This window comes from Penicillium samsonianum (genome assembly GCF_028829775.1).
Source record: "Penicillium samsonianum strain IBT 33392 chromosome Unknown utg000001l_segment0_segment0, whole genome shotgun sequence".
NCBI lineage: Eukaryota > Fungi > Ascomycota > Eurotiomycetes > Eurotiales > Aspergillaceae > Penicillium > Penicillium samsonianum.
The window spans coordinates 667,255-688,374 of NW_026643259.1; the positions used below are offsets into that span (position 1 = coordinate 667,255).

The window sequence follows — 21,120 nt, forward strand, 5'->3', positions numbered from 1 at the left end:
GCTTGGAAATTTATTATGGAACCTTGGCATTATGGGCCAACAATGTTCTCTCCAGCAACCGGAAAACGCGCATCGAAAAAAAATCCTGGGAAGTTATCAGATTTGCCAAGCCTTCGGACTTGATTATTTTCTATTATCTGCGTTGTGTGCATGGGTGATAAACGCTTAAAATTGATTTCTATCCCCTTTCCTACATAAAATGAATGCGTAACTCATCAAATCCGTTTAATCCAGTCCCAGATCAACGTGATATATCCGTACGATTGGGGCTAGATTAGGGAGATAGTTCAGCTATTTGGCTATCGAGTCAATTGTGTGTATATCATTGTAGACATGGGAACAGCTTAAGATCCCGCCGAATGAGAAACTCAGTACAAGCCTCATGGCGTAACTTAAGGCGCTGGCCGTATCTCGCGATTATCCCTTGGCGCCCCTCGTTGCCCCCATTTTGAACTCTTTTTGAAAGTTTCCAGCTGGGGTGGCAAGTGATACCCAGGGCTTTTATGGCATTAGGAATATTACTGCATATCGCGGTTGTTGTTTCTTCTGCTGGCCTTAATTTTCACGGTGCTGAACAAGTACAATCTTGATAGATTGAAAAAGCGATCGCCCTTCGCGATCGCGATAAAGACGTACATGGTATAAGAAACTCTACTTAGAAAAAGTAGAGTAATTTGTCCTTCTGTCTGGAAAATGGCTTCTCATGACTGCTTATTGCCTGTGAATTTCGAGTCCATCCAACTGCTCGACCATCTTCTCTTGTTCGTCAAGAGCTATTTCAATACTGGCTGGTACTGGAGCCGATGTCATCGATTTGCCCTTCGCTTGAGAGACAGGAACTTTGGTTTTCCTGGAGTCGATGCTCATGGCTTCTCGTGGTAGCGGAGCATCTACATGCCCGTCTGTCTCCGACGAGAGTGGAATAGAGTAACGATCCTCCGGGAACACAAGCAGGCTTCTAGGAAATATCATCGATTCCCTCCCCTTAATGAATTCGATGCAGAGATCTTCAAGGAAATCTCGCGGAAGTTCTCTTGTCTTTTTTCAAAGCGCTCTGTGCTGGACCTTCGCACCCATATATCCACTGCGAGGCGACGCATTGGGGACTGAGCTAAGGTATTAGAATAGATGTAATTGATTGTATCGACGCCCATAAATCCCATTGGCAAAGTCTCGGTCTTCCTCTTGCAGACTACCATCACAGAGTTCTGTAACTCTGCCATCTTAAAATCGCCAGCCAAAATCCACAGCCGAGTCAGAAAATCCAATTTCTTGCTCTCAAGTAACTTAATACAACCGGTACCACGGTACATCCAAAGAATGAGTTGGGCAAAGACTTGGGGATCCTCTGTTGGGAAAGAAATAACCTCGTCTGCGAGAACCAGGTCATAACGGTGTTGAAACAGGCTCTCAAAGTAAGGCGAGCAGGTACACAGTAGCTCCAGGTGGACATCGAATGGAGTCTTTGATACTCCTACCTCGATTTTCACAACACCGCCACTCAGATCGCTATTGCATCTGGTCAATAATCAAGACGTAGATTGTCGCGAAATCACTTACGCTTCGACTAGATGACTATCCTTATCGATTTCACTCGGTCCCCAAGATTCCATATTTACTAAATTGAAAGCGAGTCAGATAGCAATGAATTAAACCAAATTCGTTAGATGAAAATTCTTGTGGCTACAAGCAAGGGGAAGAAGAGGAAGAAGAATCATGATCTATTCAATCTAGCAAAAGCGGGGTATCTATACCCTGTAGACTACATATGTACCGGATAATGCCTGGCACACTCGACCTTTCCCTTTGAAAGCCGTTTTAGTGCTCACCTCTTGCCGCTTTTTGATCACTGAGTAAAACTGAGCACGTCCCTGAGTATTCTGACTTGATCACGGGCTATTATATAATCAACGTGATCTGCTCACTAACTAACTAAGCATCACCTGATTAGACCTGGCTAGGAACCGCGGGTGAACCTCACGAACCTCAAGGAGGTTCACCCACCCGGAGGTTAAGGTTCCATGACCTAGAACCTCCGGGCGGTTCTATCTTGGACCGAACCTCATGGAGGTTACCCGCGGGTGAACCTGAGGTTCAACAAGCATAACAAATAGGTAAAAAACGTGACTTAGGGTCAACTGTATAAATTATGTAGAAATAGGCTGTATTCTCTCGTAATTATAAACCAAAACTTTATTAATGTATGCCCTCATAGGAGGATTTAGTGCATATCATAGGTTCAGCTTCGAATTAGGGTTTCAACTTTTAATTATCAATGGTTTATATTATATCTATAGTGTAGTGTCTAGTTATAGTTCTGAAGAGTCAAGATTCAAGGAATCAAGCTATATACCCATCTAGTAGTCTCGACTTCTTCCGTATTCTTGTAACGGGCCAAGGCCACATTGAAGCCCGGGCTCTGCCCGTGCAGGCATCGCACCCGATACTGCCGCGAAAGCAAGGTAGCCTTACTGCCCTGGAGGACACTATATACTATAGTTGACCGCCCCTTTGTTTACAGTTCTCTAAGATTTAGATAAACAGCATGCAGGCACCGTTCAATTGAATCAATTCAGCCGTAGCCCTTCACAGGCTATTGGCTTCCCGGCGCCACCATACTTACTACTAATACAAAATTGGTATCAATCGATGGAGTAGGGAGTTACAATTTACTTGTAACTATTTAGAAGGCTGTGGCCCAAGGCGTTGTGGTGAAATTTCAAAAATTAGATTTGCGCAGAAGTTTTTTTTTTTTCCATCTCTCGCACATAACCTTTGGTATGCCAGACGTATAATGGGCTATCTATTTGAAGCGAGTCCAAATATCCGACGTGTTGCCCGTTCCATCCCAATGGAGCTTTTTTACATTCTCGCTATCATCTGCGTTAACCTGCGGACTACCCTGCTTGCTGCCTTGCTCTGTCTGAAGCCACCAGTGGAGAAAATCGTCTTTGCTCATTTCGGTGTATAAAATGAAGGATTTATGTCGGTCGGCGCCAACGCGTTCGAGGGCTATAGGAATAGGAGGGGGTTGACTCAATTGGGTATCAGTAATTGAGGTAAGGGTTTGCTGGCTGGACGATGGGTCCAGCGTGAATGCATCATCCGGGATAGGGTATGGAAAGCGTTCTGAGCTGTCTCCCTCGTAGACCGACGAGGAATAAATGTCAGATAGTTGAGACCCTATGGTATACATAATTGAGAAAGGTAGTAACTATATAGAGAGAGTAAGAAGTGAGACTTACATTCTTCCTTTGCTACAACTAAGAGAAAGAGGAAAGTCGTTGGCGTTAGAAACAATTGAGGCTGATAGATCATAAAGTGACTGCTGATCTATGGTTTCTAGTGATTTGATTGGCCGATATTTGCTGCAGCCCGCAGATGGCCCATGGGCATTGCCCATGGGCCGCCCATTTCCCGCGGAGTTTCGCTGACTTGTAGTCCCCCCGAGTTTTGGTCTGATGTTTTTCACTTTGCCCTGTGAATTTCGCGTCAAAAGCGTTCAAAAAACAAGATGGTAGATAAATTGTCAATATATTAATTCACATTTGATGGGGAAAACACCTAATTTACTAAAAGTAAGCGAAACAATAATTGTAAATGCATGATCAGAGTACTCAGGACAATACACTATAGAAATATATATCTTCAACGCATCTCCAGAGGAACAAGTGCCTTTTAGGATTATTTGACCCCAACAGGTGATATTCAACTTCAATAAAGCAATTGGTATGAAAATGATATAACAAATAAGAATACAGCGATATTTACCAATTTTTCACAAAAGATATGCTTCGTTTTGGACATCAAACACTGTATGGACCATGACGTGTGTAAATAAACGGTATTTAACTCGCTGAATCAGCGATTTATCCATCCTATTTGGGAAAGTTGTGCACTGATGGGCGGTTGATGGGCGGCCCCATGGGCGCCCAACCATTGCTATCTGGCTTCTATGTATTCATTTTCTGCTCATTATATCTTATAGAACACATTGCCCTCAAACAACCGACGTGCGGTCCTTAAAACTGCGACTTGTCTCACATGAATATCTCCGTTTCCATTCAGACCCAACATTGTTTCAGTCTGCATAACACCAGCAGGGTGTCTGATCCGTACTGGGATAGGGCTCGCAATTCTCTGCCCCTCAATCTCCATTCCATGTTTGGGGGAATTGTTTCTCGTCGGTCCGTTAGCCAACTGCCACGCGACAGTCCCGTGAATCGCCATCGCAGCTCCAATGCACACAGCACCCGTCATTTGGATACTCGGATGCGGTTTACCCATTGAAAATGCGAGCACGTCTATGTCCGAGCCTTCGTCGGCGGGTGGAGATAGAAATGCGATTTTTGGTGTGCCTCGAACAATGCTTGCTCTCTCCACATCTGGAGCTAGGCCAAACCGCACTGCGCCTTCTTGTCGAATGTCTTCGGCAAGGGAGATGAAATCGGCGTCAAATGCATCTGGTCTTATTGGGTGGCCGTTCACCTTTAACGAGCTAGAATCGACGAGTACAAATGGGTTTGCCGCGTCGACAAGGCTGACTCGTAGTTGAATGGTACCCAAATGCTTTGAATCAATGCTAATAGTCTCCTGTGTTGCGCTACTTGGAAACATCTTCCCAGTCATACTCCCTTCAGGATTGAGAAACGCGACCTTGAGGGGACTTGAGGTGCCCTCAACGCCGGGGATGTGGCAAGTTCCATCCTCTCTGTACTTTCCACTCGGGGATAGCTGGACCGTTTCCACGATCGTTTGTTGAGTGTTTGTGTTGAAAATACGGACATTGATCTAATCCCGAATTAGCAGACGAAAATATGAATCTGCCGAATCTTGCTCACTTCACTTTGGCCAGCGATCGCTCCTACAAGACCTTCATCTAATGCAAAAGGGCCCACTCCAGATGCAATATTCCCACAGTTCCCTGTTATATCAACCTTCGCCTGATCAGGGGCAACTTGGACGAACGTATAGTCCACATCGATACCCGGTCGAGTTGACTTCGCAATGACTGCTACTTTCGAAGTTGTCGATGTAGCTCCGCCAATACCATCAATCTGTCGACCGCCAGCATTGGATGATCCCATTGCTGATAACAAAATAGGTCCCCACTGTTCCACTTTCTCGGGCAAATCCCTTCGGTGAATGAAGAGGCCTTTGGATGTTCCTGACCGCATCCAAACTGCGGGCAATGACCGTCTTGTTGGGTATGGAACATATTGTTTCAGTGGAAAGGGATTCGAAACTGCATAAGTTTCTGCAATCGACAATGTTGCTGCTGTAGTCATGATGGTTCTTGAACACAGGGTGCTTCGCATTGATCACTCGCTCTTGCGACCACACAACCCATGGCGACCAACCAAGATTATATATGATATTGCATATCTGTTCCCAACTGCAACTTTGCAGTATCGGCATTTGCTCACAACTACCGATCGACCCTTTGTACGCGTTGTGGGTCTCCGTTCCGCGGGAAGTTATATCCCGTGGAAGAAAGTCTCCATGGCATCTCTGAAGCGCTAACCCGGTACCATGGCACATTTTTTGTCTGGGGCAATATTTCCCCGGATATTCAAATCTGGAGCGGGGTGCGTTTAGACATAAAACAACCATAGCAGGATGTGGCAGAACGGCAAATGTGGGAGATTTTCCAAATTGATCTCACATATATCCGTTCAACATGGCACTTACAGCCCCAATGGGGCTAGCAGCTACTGCTCAAAACAATTCTCGTGTCTATATTCTTGCAATTGTCACCTCAATGGGTGCATTTCTGTTTGGTTATGATTTGGCATTCATTGGAACGTCAATTGAGTTGGACCCGTTCAAAAGGTATCTAATGAAATGCATATACTTGTTTTAAATTTGGACTAACTTGCTCAAGGGACTTCGGACTAGATGGCGCATCAGAGGCCGTCCAAAACGCATTTTCCGCCAACATAGTGTCACTACTTCAAGCAGGATGCTTCTTCGGTTCTCTCGCGGCAGCACCTGTTGGTGATAAGCTGGGCCGGCGGCTAGCTTTGGGACTTGGTGCCATTGCTTTCATTGTGGGATCAATTATGCAGACAGCCTCAGCTGGTAACACAGCTGTCATGTTCGTGGGAAGAGCAATCGGCGGGGTAGTAAGTACAACATCCGATTAAATGCCTTCTTAACTTGGGTTATTTGATTCGCTAACCTTTGACAGGGAGTTGGCTTCGCTAGCATGCTGGTGCCGTTATACACAGCGGAGTGTGCACCGCCAAATATCCGAGGTCGGCTGGTTGGAATTTACGAGATTGGTGTTCAATTAGGAACATGTCTAGGTTTCTGGATAAATTTCGGCGTCGATCGCAATATGGCACCCACCTCTTCGCAGTGGATGACCCCGTTCGCATTGCAGCTTATTCCAGGTGGTTTGTTAATAATCGGCTTGGCTTTCATGCCCGAGTCACCGCGGTGGATTGCCAAAGTCCACGGGAAGGTCCGAGCCATTAAGACACTTTCACATCTTCGTGGTCTTCCCATTGATCATTCAGCCGTTCAAGAGGAGGTAGACGATATCTTGCATCAGCTAGAGCTTGAGCTAGCGGATAGTCTGGGAAATACCCGTGCTGCTTGGAAGGAGCTCATGCAGCCCGGACTGCGCAACCGGGTCTTCCTCGGTGTGATGATTATGGTTTTCTTCCAAATGTGTGGATCGAACTCCATAAATTACTACTCTCCGCGTATCTTCCGATCAATTGGGCTGCAAGGAACGCAAACAACACTCGTTTCAACTGGAATTTACGGCATTGTTCGATTGGTGGCAGTCTTCATTGCCATGTACTTTGTTGTCGACCGATTCGGCAGGAAGTCGATGTTGATTGGCGGAAGTATCATGATTGTACGGTCCCCGATGGTTTATTTTTGATTTTACGATTTCTGACATTCTCAGGCTATCTCAATGTGGCTGATCGGGGCCTTCGTCAAAGTCCAAAGTTCAACCACAAATTCGAACGGATCGCTTAGTGGAACTTCCTATGCAGCGGCGGTGTTCATATTCGTCTTTGCTGTCTCCTTCTGCTTTAGCTGGGCTGGCGTGCCTTGGGTGATTTGTTCCGAAATCTATCCCTTGCGTGTGCGTGGTTTGTGTATGAGCATATGTGTTGCCACGCATTGGCTGTTCAATTTTGTCATCGCAAGAAGCACGCCCTATATGATTTCGAACATTGGATTTGGGACCTATTTTGTTTTTGCTGCTTGTATTACACTTGCGGTGCCATTTGTTTGGTTTATGGTTCCTGAAACCAAAGGGATGAAGTTGGAAGAGGTGGACGCTCTCTTCGAAGGACGAGGTTTGATTCCAAGGAGGCAACTGAGCATCACCAGGGCTGATGACACTATTGATGATAAGGAAATGTTTGAACAGGTTGAAAAGGTCTAATTGCCGAATATTACTATCGAATTTGCAATTTATAGTCTCCCTTTTTGTTAGCGCTGGTTTGTATATTTTTACATATATATTCGCGGCAATTATATTCCTCCCTACCTGTGCCAACACGCCGAAAAGAAGAACCCTTATTCTTAATCCTATCTAGCAGTCTGGTGGTAGGTTCCGTGAATTGACGACATAATAGCGAACGCTGAAGGCATGAAGTCCCTTAGACCCATATCGTCTCTCGATCTCGTTTGCAGTCCACAAATTCGCCGTTTTGCTCTGCCCATACGCCTGCATGGCGTCGAACTTGTCGTCAAAGTTAATGTCGTTGAAATTGACCGCAGAGAACTTGTGACCAGTGGAGGAAAGTACAAGTACTCTTGAGTGGAATGACGGCGTGGATGCCGAGAGTAGAGCGGGCATCAGGAGGTTGGTCAAGAGAAAGTGCGAGAGGTCATTCACTCCAAATTGAAGCTCGAAGCCGTCCTTCGTGGTCTCTTTGCAGGTCATCATGACGCCCACGTTTGTAACCAAGAGGTGGAATTTGTTATTCTCAGCCAGAAACTCTGCAGCACAACTCCGAACGCTGTCGAGAGACTCCTGGTCAAGGGGAAGAAGGCGGATATTTGGAGACTCTGCGAGTTCACCAAGGGCCATCTTTGCCTTTTGGAGATTTCGTGCTGTTAGATACAGTTTTGCGCCCGTCTTCGACAAGGCCTTAGCTGTCTCGACTCCGATACCCGAAGAGCAACCTGTGATCAAGATCACCTTGTCCGCCCACTTTCCAATGAGGCCTTACGTCTCGGACAACCTGTTCAGCCGTTGGGCGCCCATCCCCTGGGCCGCTTGGGTGTGAATAAGCTGCAGTGTATCGAGATGCCATGGTGACAGTTTAGGTAAAGTAAAGTATGCGAAAAGTAGGTTCTGACGAAGACTTTGTGGTTCTTGCTGAGACAAGATGAGCGTTGACTGGCCCCTTTATATATTCATGGAAAAGAACGAAGCGACCCTCTGATTTATGGGGCGAAAGCTTTCGTCTCAAGGCGAATGCAAGAGGCATTCTCGTGAATCATATTGCCTCTTCGTAAGTGGAGTAGAGCACCTTCAGAAATAAATAAAGATGGTCCCCATTGGCCGGATTACCTCTTAAGGTTGCGCTAATGTGGCTGGGTGACAGCCCCCGCACGATAACACCACAGGATATGTTCAATTTCGTCTCTATGCATGCACTTTGTTGTTGAATACGGAATGGATCTTCGGCGTAATCCATCGACATATGCCCCCGCGCAAGCATCCCTTCTGCAAGGTATCCCCCTACAGGTTGGATTCCGGCTGGAGGATGACTGGACCGGGATTACCAATGCGAAAAGAAGGAAGAGAGTACAGAATCGTTTAATCAAGAGAGAGAGTCGTAAGTCCGCCCTTCCCTTGTCAAGTAACGGTATCTCACTCCATCTAGGTCGGCGCAAGCGCTATGCCGCGGAGAACTCGGAGAACTATGACCCACCGACAGCAGCACTGATACCGGTTATCGGTAACTGCATAACCAACTTTGCGTGTCTGAGGGAGCTTTACAACCTTAAGATTCATTCCGAAAAGATGAAATGGGTCATTCGTCAGCTGGAATGGATATTTCATGACCGGTCCTTGGCCGGTTCGCCCTGCACGGAACTTCTTCTAGGCCTCACACAACTAAACCTGACCCGGGCTCTGATGCATAATATCGAAATCCTGGGATATCAATCGAGCCTGATGCACAACGAAGCGTTGTCTCCTTTCTGCATCGCTGGGCCCTCACAGGCCGACAATGAAATAGTTTCTCTGCCCCCTAGCCTGCAGCCTACTTCCAACCAGCTCTCGACTCCACACCACCCGTGGCTTGATCTATTCCCTAGCCCGCAAATGCGCGATAATTTGATTGTCTTGGAGCCTTTGTTAGATGAATACGGGCTCTGTGGAGACTTATGTAAGTCGACAGAAGGAACGGCGGGAATATTAGTCTGGAAAGACCCTTGGGATCCGACTGGCTGGGAGATAACAAGCTCTTTTATGTCTATCTGGGGCTTAACAGTCCAAAATTGTTGGGATCTTTTTCGATCTACGAACTATTGGCGTCTGAAACGGGAAGAGAAGCTATTATTCTACATTCCCTCAGCTATTTGTAGCTAAGCTGACCCCTGCTTGATAAGAAATCACTGCTTCTTTCGAGTTCCTAGGCTTCTCCCGTGTAGATATGAGGCCTGAAATGGTGGGGGGGTTGCATGTCGCGTTTGATTGGAGGCTTGGAGGCTCGAAAAGAAAAGAACATAGAGGCGGAGCTTCTTATATATCCTGACTCTACAGCGTCTATCCACCTTCGTAGTGGTAGTGTATCGTAGCCGATGTCGAGAATTATACAATTTTCATATTCAGCCGTGGGTATCATGTATCACAATAGAACAATTCTAAAGTTCCAATCAAAGCTTTAGTACCTAGGAGTTGCACAAATTGAAATCCTGGCAATTATCATGTCCTAGTTATACAGAACACTATCTTGTATAGATCCATTAAATCCAAACAACATGTCATCATCAATCTGTGCATCAATATATGAACCGATGTAGCCCGGCATGACAGTCGGGGCAAGACCACCGACTGTACCTAGATGATTTGCAGAAATATCAGAGCCATAGGCTTGCTCACAGAATATCTGCCCATCATTTTGCTTTGCGTTTTGTCGAATGAAGCTTTGAATAATCATATCCATATCCAATTCAGAAGCTTCGGTCTCCGGTGGCGTCATTTGAGCAGGCAAAGCAGATGATTCCAGAGATTCAGGGTCAAGATGAGGCTGGTTTTGTAAATCTTCTATCTGCTCGTTTGAATCATGACCAGGTCGGGCATCACGTTGACGGTGTTGACTACCGATATCAACTTCCATCCGTTCCATCAGATGCAGAATCACATTTTTGGCACGGCGGACAGCCCAGTTTGTCTCTTGATTCTTTTGGAAGATATCAAGACACGTCCAGAGATTTGAATGCGCTCTACTGCCACCTCCTCGTTGGGCGGCGACTCGAACATGAATCGTTGCGGCAACATATGTCGCGTACGAAATCAGATAGGGGGCGCGTCTGATGGAAAATGCCTGGTCGTAGGCTTGCAGGATAATGATAATGCGAGCTGCAGCTGCAGTGCATATTGTGAAGGAGCTGATAGCGACTGATGGATCTGTTATGTGAAGGTGACCTTCGGCCACAAAGGGTCGGTGGAGAAGAATGAGGAGGACGTTGTAGAGTGCCAAAAGAGAAAGGACATGAGGTGGTGGTGTGATCTCTGTTGGGGAATTTCCAAAGCGTAAATAATCCGGCAGGTTCTGATACCAGGTATTCAACTCAGAATCCAAAGCTTTTAAAGTAGTGAGTAGTTCCTGAGGAGACCGATTCGAGCTTCTCTCCGAGTAAACCTTGTTCAGGATACCGTTCAAAATCAACGACAGTTTACAGAGCTCAGTAAATGTTGAAACACTGTATGCAGGTGATCCCGGATATGACTGCACATCTGTATATGCGAACGGTTGCCAGTGTTCTAACTCTTCATAGTGGTCCAAAAATGTCAACGAGACCTTTGTGTCAAAGTCCTGTAGACTTGCTGGACGGCCTTGATAAAGTGACTGGATTTTGTCGACAACAAAAGCACCCCAAAAGACTCGACGGCGTATTTCTATATCCTCGTCCGAGAGACGTCGCATGTTGCTGAGTATAGTAGCATCCACGTGCATACCAAGGTCGATGATCATCCTAAATGCCGTACCCGCATAAAGCCACGCAGCACTGCGTTCATCGCCTAACGCAAACAGGGAGCTAGTCATCACTAGCAATGCCTGGATAGTGGTGATTTCACTTCGATCCAAAGCGCTGCCCAGCAATTCTTTGACTCTCTGTCGGAATGTCCATCCAGCAGTGCGGACATCATCGGGGTCTCGGCGAACCTCGGGGCGATTGCTGAATTTCGATGCGCCGAAGTAAATCGCGTTCAACAGGAGCTTGGAGAAGTACGGACCACCGGTGGCCATATCTCGCATAAAAGCCGGGCGATAAGTGATCAGGAAAGAATGATGCTGGCGATTCCAATGCAAAGATAGGAGGTGCATTCCGAGTTCCGGATCGACTCCATCAAAGTCTAGCTTACCTTGTCGCAAATTCAATCCTTCTAGTTGTCCTGCTCAAGGTTAGTGTAAGAAGAACTCGCGGTGAAGGAGGGACTCACTTTGATAGGCAGACTCTCCCATCAACTGCTTGCGAATATGCTCCATCGGCATCTGCGGATCCGCCGACCGAGGATGACCAAGTCGATCTGTCGGCGCATCGTCGAACAAAGTGCTCGTAAGTCCGTGGTAACTTGAGTCGCCATTAGGCGAGATGAATATCCTCGATACAGCCGATTGAGACCGGTCGGCATTTTGTGAATTCGGAATATCCGGAGGTCGCGTTTGTTTTGGCTGCTGGGATGGACTTTCTGTGGCATCTCTTTGATCCTCAGAACGTGCATGGCCACGTCCTAGGTGTTGTCGAAGTTGTTCATTTTCCGCTTCTAGTCGTGATAGCCGAGCGTTTGTTGGTCTTCGGTTAGTTAGTGATGATCACTCCAGGGCTGTCTGTGCAGATATGCGCAAGCGGATAATTAATGACCTACCTTGGTCGCTCAGGTCCAGGTACATATGCACATTGTTGTGCATATGTCTTGCAGTTGGAACACGGTCTTTCGCTGTCACAGCGGAACTGTTCCACAGTTAGTTCCACGGCGCTCAGAGCTTTGCGATTTACTTGCCTTCCTCCGTCGACAAAATGAGCAGGCCTTTGCGGCCCTCCGCGGCTTAGATGGAGATTGTTTTTCCATGATATTCTTGAGAGATTCGTCCACGGAAGAATCGGGTGATAAACGAGAACATTTGAATTGCCGCGGCAAGTCTCTTCCCGTTCCGTTCCCTGTTCTCCGCCCCCACATATCAAAGGGGTCAAGGGCTGTATAAGTTGGAGTTTCCGTGACTCCCCCTATTCGTCAGAGAAACGGATATTTGCCGTACCTTCTCATCATGGCCAGCATTGCTCAGTCAGAAAAATCTGAGCTACATAAACCGCAAAGGGTAATTGATCTGGTGCTACCCAAGTACCTCGGCTAACTGATCTTCCAGATTCATACACCCCAATGGGTCTCCCTAGTGTCTGGAGGAATTGCAGGCGGAGTGGAAGCAGCAATAACAGTGAGTGCCATACCCATTCTATGTTTGTTCGGCGATTAATATCTGGCAGTATCCATTCGAGTACTCAAAAACTCGCGTTCAGTTGTTAGACACCGGCGCTGTTAAGACGTCAAATCCTTTACGTCTCATTCTTCAAGTTGCCAAGCAGGAAGGTGTTGGTGCACTTTACACGGGATGCTCGACTCTTGTTATTGTCAGTTATCTAACATCTCTTACATTATCCCATATTGATAAAATGTATAGGGAACCACAGCGAAAGCTGCTGTGAGATTTGTATCGTACGATACTATCCGCAATTCTCTTGCCGATGACCGTGGCGTTCTGTCACCTGGTAGAGGAATGCTGGCTGGCATGGTTGCAGGTGCCGTAGAAAGTGTCCTCGCAGTGACACCAACAGAGAGAATAAAGACCGCATTGTCCGTGCCCTAATACTGATGACATGGCACATTGAGCTAACTGCTCTGTGTAGAATCGATGATGCAAAAGGGGCTCGTCAATTCAAGTCCAGCCTCCACGCGACTAAGGTGTTGGTCCAACAACATGGTATCACCGAGCTGTACCGAGGTCTAGTGTCCACCGCAATGAAACAATCAGCCACATCAGCAGTCCGTATGGGGACATACAATATGCTCAAGGAGGCCACCAAAGCCAAGGGCATTAAGACAAATGTGTTCACGACATTTGGAATTGGTGCTGTAGCTGGCGTGGTTACTGTCTACGCTACACAGCCTTTTGATACAATCAAGACGCGGGCACAAGGTGTTCAAGGTGCTAGTATTTCCGAGGCCTCGCGGAGTGTGATTCGGGATTATGGCATTCGCGGATTCTGGAAAGGCAGTACGATGCGACTGGGCCGTCTGCTTTTGAGTGGTGGTATTGTATTCTCGGTCTATGAAGAAGTGTCGGCCATCCTGTCAGGGACCCATAAATAAAGTAAATAAACTGGTCAAAGGGCAAAATGTCTTATTAATATCAATCTCCCGTGGACTGCAGAATCAGCCAAAGCATGATCCCATAGAATTCTTCAGTAGTACAATCGTAAACACTTTCAAATGGTAAGCACAACCTTTCCTCTCCCCTCAAACCTCCTATTAGCATAATAATAAGCCATTCTTACCCTTATAAACGGAAAGCTAGCAGCAACAAACGATTTCAAAAGCCCCCGATTCACCAAATCAGCCAAAACACTCAAAGCCTCCGCGCTTCCCTCAACGATAAAGAACAACGCCCTCACTCCCTCCCTCGAGATCCTACGCTTCCGATGCTCTTCCACAAAACACCACCATCCCTAACAAACCTCTAATACCTCTCCAAAACACCACCACCCACACAATCAACAATAACATCAAACTCACCCCCAATCGCACCATACTCAACAACCTCATCAGCACCAAGCCCCCTCAAAAACTCCCTATTCCTCTCATCCGACCCACTAGCAGCAAACAACATAGACCGTAGCCAACGTAGCAAGCTGCACCAAACAAATCCCTACACCACCCGCCGCCCTAGTGACAAGAACACGCTTTTTACGCTTCTCGCCGTCCTCGTCTTCCTCGTTCTGGTTTTCAACTACTCCCGCCGCTCCCGACGAAAGAACAAGACCAGCATGCACAAAAAGCGCCTTATACGCCGTCTACGCGCTCATCGGTAACGCCGCCGCCTCTTCAAAGCTAATGGCCGGTTTACGTACAAATTCACTGGTTTTAACAAGAGCGTACTCGGCCTATGTTGAGCCGCGGTCTGCGTGCGCCATGCCGAACACTTCGTCGCCGGTTACGAAGATTGAGTCATTAGGAGTGCCGGCGACAATGCCGGAGAGGTCGTGGCCTGGGATTATATATGGCTTGGCGTATGTTTCTGGCCATATAAGCTGGTCGCGGATTATGGTTGTTGCTTTTATTTTGATTAGGAGGTGGCCTAGGGTTGGGGTTGGGATTGGGATTTTGTCGATTTTTAGAGGGCTGTTGATAGGGCTGGGTTTGTTGTGGAATATGGGGGGTCGGATGGTGAAGGGTGGACTCGTATTGCTTGCATTTTGATAGATTGAGATGAATTGACGACTTTCTGACTTTACGTGGTGAATGTATGGCCTTTATGTGTTGATGAGGTTCGATGTCGGAGATGCAGGCAATAGGCTATCTGGGACGGGTAGAGCCGCAATTCGATCGGACCACTGAGCGGACATTAAATTCTGCAGTTGAAATAAAAGGAAGGTTCATTAACTACATCAAGTAGTAACAGGAGGCATGTATGAAAAAAGGAATCTATTTACAAAATCGCAATGAGGGCTGTACACCCAAAAAAGCGACCAACATATGTAGCAGTATGTACCGGATTTTAGGCCGCGGATGTGAATTTCCCCATCGGGGTCCCGTCCTCACTGAGACTCTCAAAGCACAGGGTGACTACTTACCTATATACTTGATTTCCTCTGCAACTTCTTGGCCTTCCCTTTCCGTTATAGTGCTCAAGCTTTGCCGCTTTTTGCTCACTAAGTAGATCCGAGCACGCCCTAAGTGCCCTAGTCCGCTCACTAATTATTACATAGGCACACTAATCTGCTCACTGAGTGCTCTGATTTGCTCGCTAAGTTCAGCCTGAGTAAGCTACATCAATAAAATATAACACGCTAGTTCGTTACTTGTACCCCTTCACTTTTGGATGGCAACCCGCGTCCCATCAAAAAAGGCCTGGCATTCTCAGTATGATCTTTAATCCTGGTGAACTAGCTGCAATTAATTACGCCATAGCGGAGCTTGCTACTCGGCAACCCAATCAGCATTATCATTCTATACTCGATGCTCCTAGGATCCTTTGTCTACTCGGTCCCACGATTTCCTAATCAGGCTTTGGAAGAATACCGGAGCCTAGGATATTGGATCAGTCTACCTGAGAATCCCCAACATATCCCGGTACAGAAATTAACCGAGAAGATCTCTAAAATGCGGAGATCATACACATTCGCAAGATGCCATTGATGCAGCCATAGGCCTAATTCACGGCTGTAATCGCGTTACTCAAGCTCTAAAATATTCCTTGCATAAAGTTGGCATAACATCCTTTGCTGGCAAGCTCTGCAGAAAACCCCGAGTATGCTTTGGGAGCAGCTGTGCTACCAGAACGACAAATGGAATGGCGAACACCTTTCTCTATCTTCTATGTAGTGGTAGAACGACCCAAGCCACCGAGGGTACCAACAAGCAGATTCTATCAAAGTTCGGGCAAGGGTAGAGCTAGGGGTCATTGTCGGCACGCAAGCCTGACTATTGGAGATTTGATAATTCACATTTTGCTTCTAATGGCATCAATTCATTGAGTGAGAGTTCTCGCATTTAGTGAGAAAGATCGCTCGCCACCCCGAGCTTTCTATTTTGTAGCCCACTGGTGCCTTTCTGGGTATACAAAAACAAGAGCAAAAACGTAAAAAGGATTTCTTGAGAAGTAAACGCTTCTACTGGCTGTATCTTGCCTCATACAATGCTCAATAAAATCCCATTCAGTGTGGCACTGTACCAGTGGCGACGATTCCCGTAGAATTGATCTCCATCTGATTGCCTTTTCCGTATAAGTCCTCCAGATGCTGTGTCAGTGCGGGAGCAAATTGAGCGCCGCTTTGCTGACGTTGATTTTCGGTCCAGAAACGAGACATGATAAAATTCAAAGGACCCTTCAGCAGCGCGCTAAATTCCGATATTCCCTGAGCAATCGTTTTTTCAACAGAAGTGACCTGAACTTCGTTCAAACCTCGGTTCCGAAATTGCGTCTTGACCCAGGTGGGATCCTCCCATCTTCCATCTCCCATGGCTCTCATAAAGTCTTCAGTGGATATTTGTGGAAGGTTCCCTGGCAAGGAAGCCGCCGCCGCATTGACATGATCGATCCAGCCAACTATCGCGAGTACGCCAATTAGACTTTCGAACTGCAAAAAATAAGCTCTTTCGATGACTTACAAGATCCCCAGCATACTATAGCAATTGTTCCCCCTGGCTTCAATATACGAAGTGCCTCTTAATCCACGTTAGAATCGACAACGTATTCAATCTATATGAGCAAAAGGAACAAAAAATGAGAGACAACTCGTACCGTCCAGAGCTGCTTGAGAGTCAGGGAGTGCCATGAAGACTGATTTTTTCCCGTTAACTGTATTTTTCGCATTGTCATGGAAATATTCCCGCTACCTACTAAATGCGCCAAAGACGTGGGTGTACTGGTCTTCAGGGAAGCCTGTTTTCAGGACGTCAGAGACCACCGCGTCGGTATTTTCCCAGCCGCTTTTCTGGATCCGTTCTTGAGTTGCAGCGACCATCGAGCTTGACAGATCAGTGCACGTCAAGCGCCAATGTTTTTCAGATTGGCTACGAAACGCATCATGAAGGGCGACCGCGACAACACCTGTGCCACAGGCCTGGTCAAGAATGGCGAGTGGTTGTCCAGCAGTAGAAGCTACACCCGATTGCTTGACAAGGTCTATTGCGTATGGCAGAGTGGTCTTTTCGGCAGTTCGATAATCGGAAGCCATTCTGCTCAGGGACACGGTATAACAGAGTGTAACGTAGAATGGATTGTTGTGTGGAACAATACCAGAAGCCCGGCGAACCTGGGGCTTTTATATCTAAAAAAAAATACCCTAAGGTACTTGAATCCTGGTGTCTGAGTCTAATTCGGACCTACACCAAAGCATCTGAAACTGACGTAGTGGCTGCCTAATTTGGCAATTCACTACCTAGAAAATGTCTCCGAATAAATCTCCGGGCCGTAACCTAGTCTGACTAAGCTGACATAACAACCTTGGAACCTCAAACCTCAAGGGGATATATTATCGATTAAAACTACGCTTTCTAGAACAGCACCAAACTCTCCCGGAGACTTTTCCTCGGAGACATTCTATAGAATTATTCGTATCGCTGAACCTTTTGGCTTATAAGCAACCATTCCTCGTAAATTTAATCATTTTTCTTTGCTTTGGGTGCATGCGAAATCTGGTGTCTCTGTGGTAGAACTTATTTGCTATTTCCATTTAATCTTATCATCGCTCGACGTCCAGAACTCCCGTGATGGAGTCAAAACGTATTATCGTCGTGGGAGCAACAGGCAAACAAGGAGGCGCTCTGATTAGAGCTCTTTCATCCCCGACCGCCCCCGCATTTCATGTCTATGCTCTTACCCGCAATGCATCCTCCGCAGCTGCTCAACGGCTTCGATCCAAGCCGAACGTATCTGTCATTGAAGGAGATGTCAACAAACCATCCACTATATTCGCAGCCATACCCGGTCCTGTATATGGTGTTTTTTGCGTCACGAGCCCGGATCCGTTTAAACCTGGATCTTTTGAAGAAGATCAGGCTATACCTCTCATCGACGCCTCGATTCAACACGGTGTGCATCACTTCATTTTCTCATCAGCCGACCGTGGTGGTCCAGGTGTCTCAGAGCATACCCCGACCCAAGTCCCACATTTTGCGACGAAGCTACGGATTGAGCAATATCTCAAAACCACAACTGCATCCGCCTGGGAGAAATCTGGGGATGAACTGCGGCAGCAGATGTTGTGGACAATCCTGCGGCCTGTGGCGTTCTACGATAACATCATGCCAGGTTTCATTGGCCGCTCGTATGCGGCCATGCTACGCCAAATGGGTGACCGGAGCATAGCCATGGTCGGAACCCAGGATATTGGCAATGTCGCTGCACAGGCATTCAACGAACCAGGAGAGTATGGAATGAAGGAATTTTCGCTGGTTGGGGAACAGTTGACGTTTCGAGAGATCCAGCGGAGCTTTCGAGAAGTGGTAGGATACGATATACCAGAAACATACGGTCTATTGGTGACGATGCTCAGGTGGGCGATCCCGGATTTTGGAGATACCTGCAGATTTGTTGAGGACGGCGGATATTCATGGGACTGTACAGATCTTGTCAAGGAGCAACGCCTGTTAGATTTCGAAACGTGGCTGAAGGATGAGAGCGAGTTCTGTAAAACCTGAAGGGAGTATTACATATTGAAAACAATATATCGACACTTGTACAGTGAGCTCTCATGATAAATGATCCTTATGACGATGATTTTAACACAGGAATAATAAACAGATTTATGCAAGTGAAATAGGAAACCCTTGGCAAATTTATGCTAGAATGGGGGTATATGGGACACGAGATCAACGACCCTCATTCGAAACTTTGCCTAGAATATATTTGATGAATTCTGTACTTAAATCCCGCATTGTGATTGTTTCAGTCCAACAAGCTATGTTTTCTTCCAGAGTCCCCCACTTAACCCAATGCACTTGCCGGGGACATGTGTTGAAATTAATATATAATTCTACCGCTAGACCATAGCAAAAGCCAAGGTATATGTTTCGGAATGCTACATACATTATAGTTATCCCTTAGGCTATGTACGGATAGATGCGGGTAAACAAATCAGCTCATCCGCATTTTCTATCCAAAACCGTTTCTACATCTGTAGTTTAGGCCAATCAAAAGAAAGTACATATGTAGATAGAATCTTAGGCAACCAAAAGACGAAAACGGATAAGGCGGGGAGCGTAACTTTCCCCTCCCGACAATCCGGTCCACTCTGAGCCTCGATGACTCTACAACCATTTGGAATCTCTTCAAAACATGGCAAATACAGAGAACGAATGGGAACTTGAGGAGGGTATCCCTCAGGTTGGGGATCCTTTCATCCAACAATATCTGAAAGGACGCGATGCTTTAATTATGGAAGAAAAAAAGCGACGTCACGGTATTTCCCACTCGAATCAAGTACAAAAATACCATATCTAACTCTTTTTGTAGATGCAAATCTGCGCAAATCTCTATCACCTATCGCCGCCCGGGCGACGAAGATTGTGTCGCAGATCCGAGCTCAGGAACAGAACGAGCTGTGGTCAAGTGGATTGGACGATGCCGTGGCCCACCAGGCGGATGAGATCCTCTACCCCGGTGTCATGTTCAATCTGGCCAAAGGCCGCATGGAGACGACTAAACTATGGAAAATCGTGGAAAAGATGCCAAAGGGGTCCCTCCTGCATGCCCATATGGACGCCATGTTCGACATCAACTTCCTAATTGACCAGGCATTCTCCACTCCCGGCATACACATGTTAGCGCCGAAGCCGTTGATCACAGCCAAGGACTACGAAGAAGCGACCGTGCTTTTCCAGTATTCCTCGCAGCCTCTAGAAGCATCCGAGGACAAGCCAAGTATTTGGTCGGAGAAATACGAGGCCTCGTCGTTGATCTCGATTCAGAAGACCGCCTCCTCTTTCCCCAAGAGGGGAGAGAAGGGCTTCCGGGAATGGCTGAACAACCGATGTGTCCTTCTGCCGGAACATTCGTATCACCACCACCACGGAGTAGACGCAATTTGGTCTATCTTCACAAAGACTTTCCCCATTGTCGGCTCTCTCTTGATGTACGAGCCTATCTTCCGTGCCTGTTTGCGCCGGTTGCTCGGACAGCTTGCCGAGGATGGAATTCGATACGTGGAGTTCCGCATTGGATTTGTCTTCGAATTTCGGAAAGAAGGAAACGACAAACCCGAAGAAGACTACTTTGAGTGGTGTCGTGTGGTGGAAGATGTTGTGGCTCAGTTCAAACAAACGGATGAAGGGAAGGACTTCTACGATCCTCGCATTATTTGGACTACGCTCCGGTGGTTTAGCAATGAGGCGATTGTCAATAGCATGAAACAGTGCATCGAAACGAAGCAGGAGTTCCCCGCTCTGATTAGTGGGTTTGATCTTGTTGGCCAAGAGGACAACGGAAGGCCGCTAGTCGACCTTGTGCCGTTACTATTTTGGTTCCGAAAGCAATGTGCGGAAGAAGACGTCGATATTCCCTTCTTTTTCCACGCTGGAGAATGTCTGGGCGACGGTGACGCGACAGACCACAACCTATTCGATGCTATCCTTCTTGGCACTCGACGAATCGGCCATGCGTTTTCGCTTTACAAGCATCCTCTGCTCATTGATTTAGTCAAAGAGAAGAAGATCCTCGTGGAATGCTGCCCGATCTCGAATGAAGTGCTCCGCCTTGCTAGCTCCATCAAAACCCATCCTTTGCCCGCGCTATTGTCCAGAGGCGTCCCCGTTTCGCTGTGCAACGACGACCCCGCAATTCTCGGCCATGGAAGGAATGGATTGACGCACGATTTCTGGCAGGCTTTGCAGGGACTCGAAAATGTGGATTTGGTCGGCCTATCAATGATGGCCCAGAACTCCATCCGGTGGAGCTGCTATGAAGACCAGTCGACCGCCGAGTGGAAAGCTGGCATTCAAAATGGGGTAATGGGGAAGGGGATGAAATCTGAACGTCTGCAGCAATTTGCTTCGGATTTCGAGAAATTCTGCGAGTGGATTGTGCTGGAGTTCGCTGAATACGATGCTGGGGACGATTGAAGTTCTGTCATGTTGATCATCAAAGGTTATAGTTACATAACTAACTAGTTAACTAACTAGAAAGTCGTCTGCAT

The 21,120-nt window shown here is 47.0% G+C and overlaps 11 protein-coding genes across 11 annotated transcripts; 5 read left to right on the forward strand and 6 right to left on the reverse strand.

The window, feature by feature from the left end:
- Positions 1–968: 968 nt before the first annotated feature.
- N7471_000264 (BTB/POZ domain-containing protein) lies at positions 969–1,613 on the reverse strand (the record flags this gene model as incomplete). The annotated part of the gene is made up of 2 exons (XM_057272985.1): positions 969–1,509; positions 1,561–1,613. 2 exons carry the CDS (start codon positions 1,611–1,613, stop codon positions 969–971), a joined length of 594 nt encoding a protein of 197 aa, XP_057141164.1.
- A 1,190-nt stretch (positions 1,614–2,803) lies between these two features.
- Positions 2,804–3,196, reverse strand: N7471_000265 (uncharacterized protein; the record flags this gene model as incomplete). The annotated part of the gene is made up of 1 exon (XM_057272986.1): positions 2,804–3,196. One exon carries the CDS (start codon positions 3,194–3,196, stop codon positions 2,804–2,806), a length of 393 nt encoding a protein of 130 aa, XP_057141165.1.
- Positions 3,197–3,975: 779 nt separating this feature from the next.
- Positions 3,976–5,288, reverse strand: N7471_000266 (uncharacterized protein; the record flags this gene model as incomplete). The annotated part of the gene is made up of 2 exons (XM_057272987.1): positions 3,976–4,791; positions 4,842–5,288. The coding sequence occupies 2 exons, from the start codon at positions 5,286–5,288 to the stop codon at positions 3,976–3,978; spliced, it is 1,263 nt and encodes a 420-aa protein (XP_057141166.1).
- A 410-nt stretch (positions 5,289–5,698) lies between these two features.
- Positions 5,699–7,408, forward strand: N7471_000267 (sugar porter family MFS transporter; the record flags this gene model as incomplete). The annotated part of the gene is made up of 4 exons (XM_057272988.1): positions 5,699–5,832; positions 5,885–6,125; positions 6,191–6,868; positions 6,920–7,408. The coding sequence occupies 4 exons, from the start codon at positions 5,699–5,701 to the stop codon at positions 7,406–7,408; spliced, it is 1,542 nt and encodes a 513-aa protein (XP_057141167.1).
- Positions 7,409–7,558: 150 nt separating this feature from the next.
- Positions 7,559–8,285, reverse strand: N7471_000268 (uncharacterized protein; the record flags this gene model as incomplete). The annotated part of the gene is given in 2 exon segments (XM_057272989.1): positions 7,559–8,154; positions 8,171–8,285. The coding sequence occupies 2 exon segments, from the start codon at positions 8,283–8,285 to the stop codon at positions 7,559–7,561; spliced, it is 711 nt and encodes a 236-aa protein (XP_057141168.1).
- Positions 8,286–8,650: 365 nt separating this feature from the next.
- Positions 8,651–9,571, forward strand: N7471_000269 (DUF3425 domain-containing protein; the record flags this gene model as incomplete). The annotated part of the gene is made up of 2 exons (XM_057272990.1): positions 8,651–8,813; positions 8,862–9,571. The coding sequence occupies 2 exons, from the start codon at positions 8,651–8,653 to the stop codon at positions 9,569–9,571; spliced, it is 873 nt and encodes a 290-aa protein (XP_057141169.1).
- A 343-nt stretch (positions 9,572–9,914) lies between these two features.
- Positions 9,915–12,280, reverse strand: N7471_000270 (uncharacterized protein; the record flags this gene model as incomplete). Its single annotated transcript, XM_057272991.1, has 4 exons — positions 9,915–11,602; positions 11,651–12,003; positions 12,077–12,162; positions 12,212–12,280. The coding sequence occupies 4 exons, from the start codon at positions 12,278–12,280 to the stop codon at positions 9,915–9,917; spliced, it is 2,196 nt and encodes a 731-aa protein (XP_057141170.1).
- Positions 12,281–12,476: 196 nt separating this feature from the next.
- On the forward strand, positions 12,477–13,576 carry N7471_000271 (uncharacterized protein; the record flags this gene model as incomplete). Its single annotated transcript, XM_057272992.1, has 5 exons — positions 12,477–12,527; positions 12,576–12,644; positions 12,694–12,837; positions 12,888–13,060; positions 13,114–13,576. The coding sequence occupies 5 exons, from the start codon at positions 12,477–12,479 to the stop codon at positions 13,574–13,576; spliced, it is 900 nt and encodes a 299-aa protein (XP_057141171.1).
- A 2,564-nt stretch (positions 13,577–16,140) lies between these two features.
- N7471_000272 (class I SAM-dependent methyltransferase) lies at positions 16,141–17,163 on the reverse strand (the record flags this gene model as incomplete). The annotated part of the gene is made up of 4 exons (XM_057272993.1): positions 16,141–16,532; positions 16,595–16,651; positions 16,728–16,766; positions 16,827–17,163. 4 exons carry the CDS (start codon positions 17,161–17,163, stop codon positions 16,141–16,143), a joined length of 825 nt encoding a protein of 274 aa, XP_057141172.1.
- A 535-nt stretch (positions 17,164–17,698) lies between these two features.
- On the forward strand, positions 17,699–18,628 carry N7471_000273 (NmrA/HSCARG family protein; the record flags this gene model as incomplete). The annotated part of the gene is made up of 1 exon (XM_057272994.1): positions 17,699–18,628. One exon carries the CDS (start codon positions 17,699–17,701, stop codon positions 18,626–18,628), a length of 930 nt encoding a protein of 309 aa, XP_057141173.1.
- Positions 18,629–19,265: 637 nt separating this feature from the next.
- Positions 19,266–21,046, forward strand: N7471_000274 (putative CECR1 family adenosine deaminase; the record flags this gene model as incomplete). Its single annotated transcript, XM_057272995.1, has 2 exons — positions 19,266–19,389; positions 19,443–21,046. The coding sequence occupies 2 exons, from the start codon at positions 19,266–19,268 to the stop codon at positions 21,044–21,046; spliced, it is 1,728 nt and encodes a 575-aa protein (XP_057141174.1).
- Between the last annotated feature and the right edge of the window lie 74 nt (positions 21,047–21,120).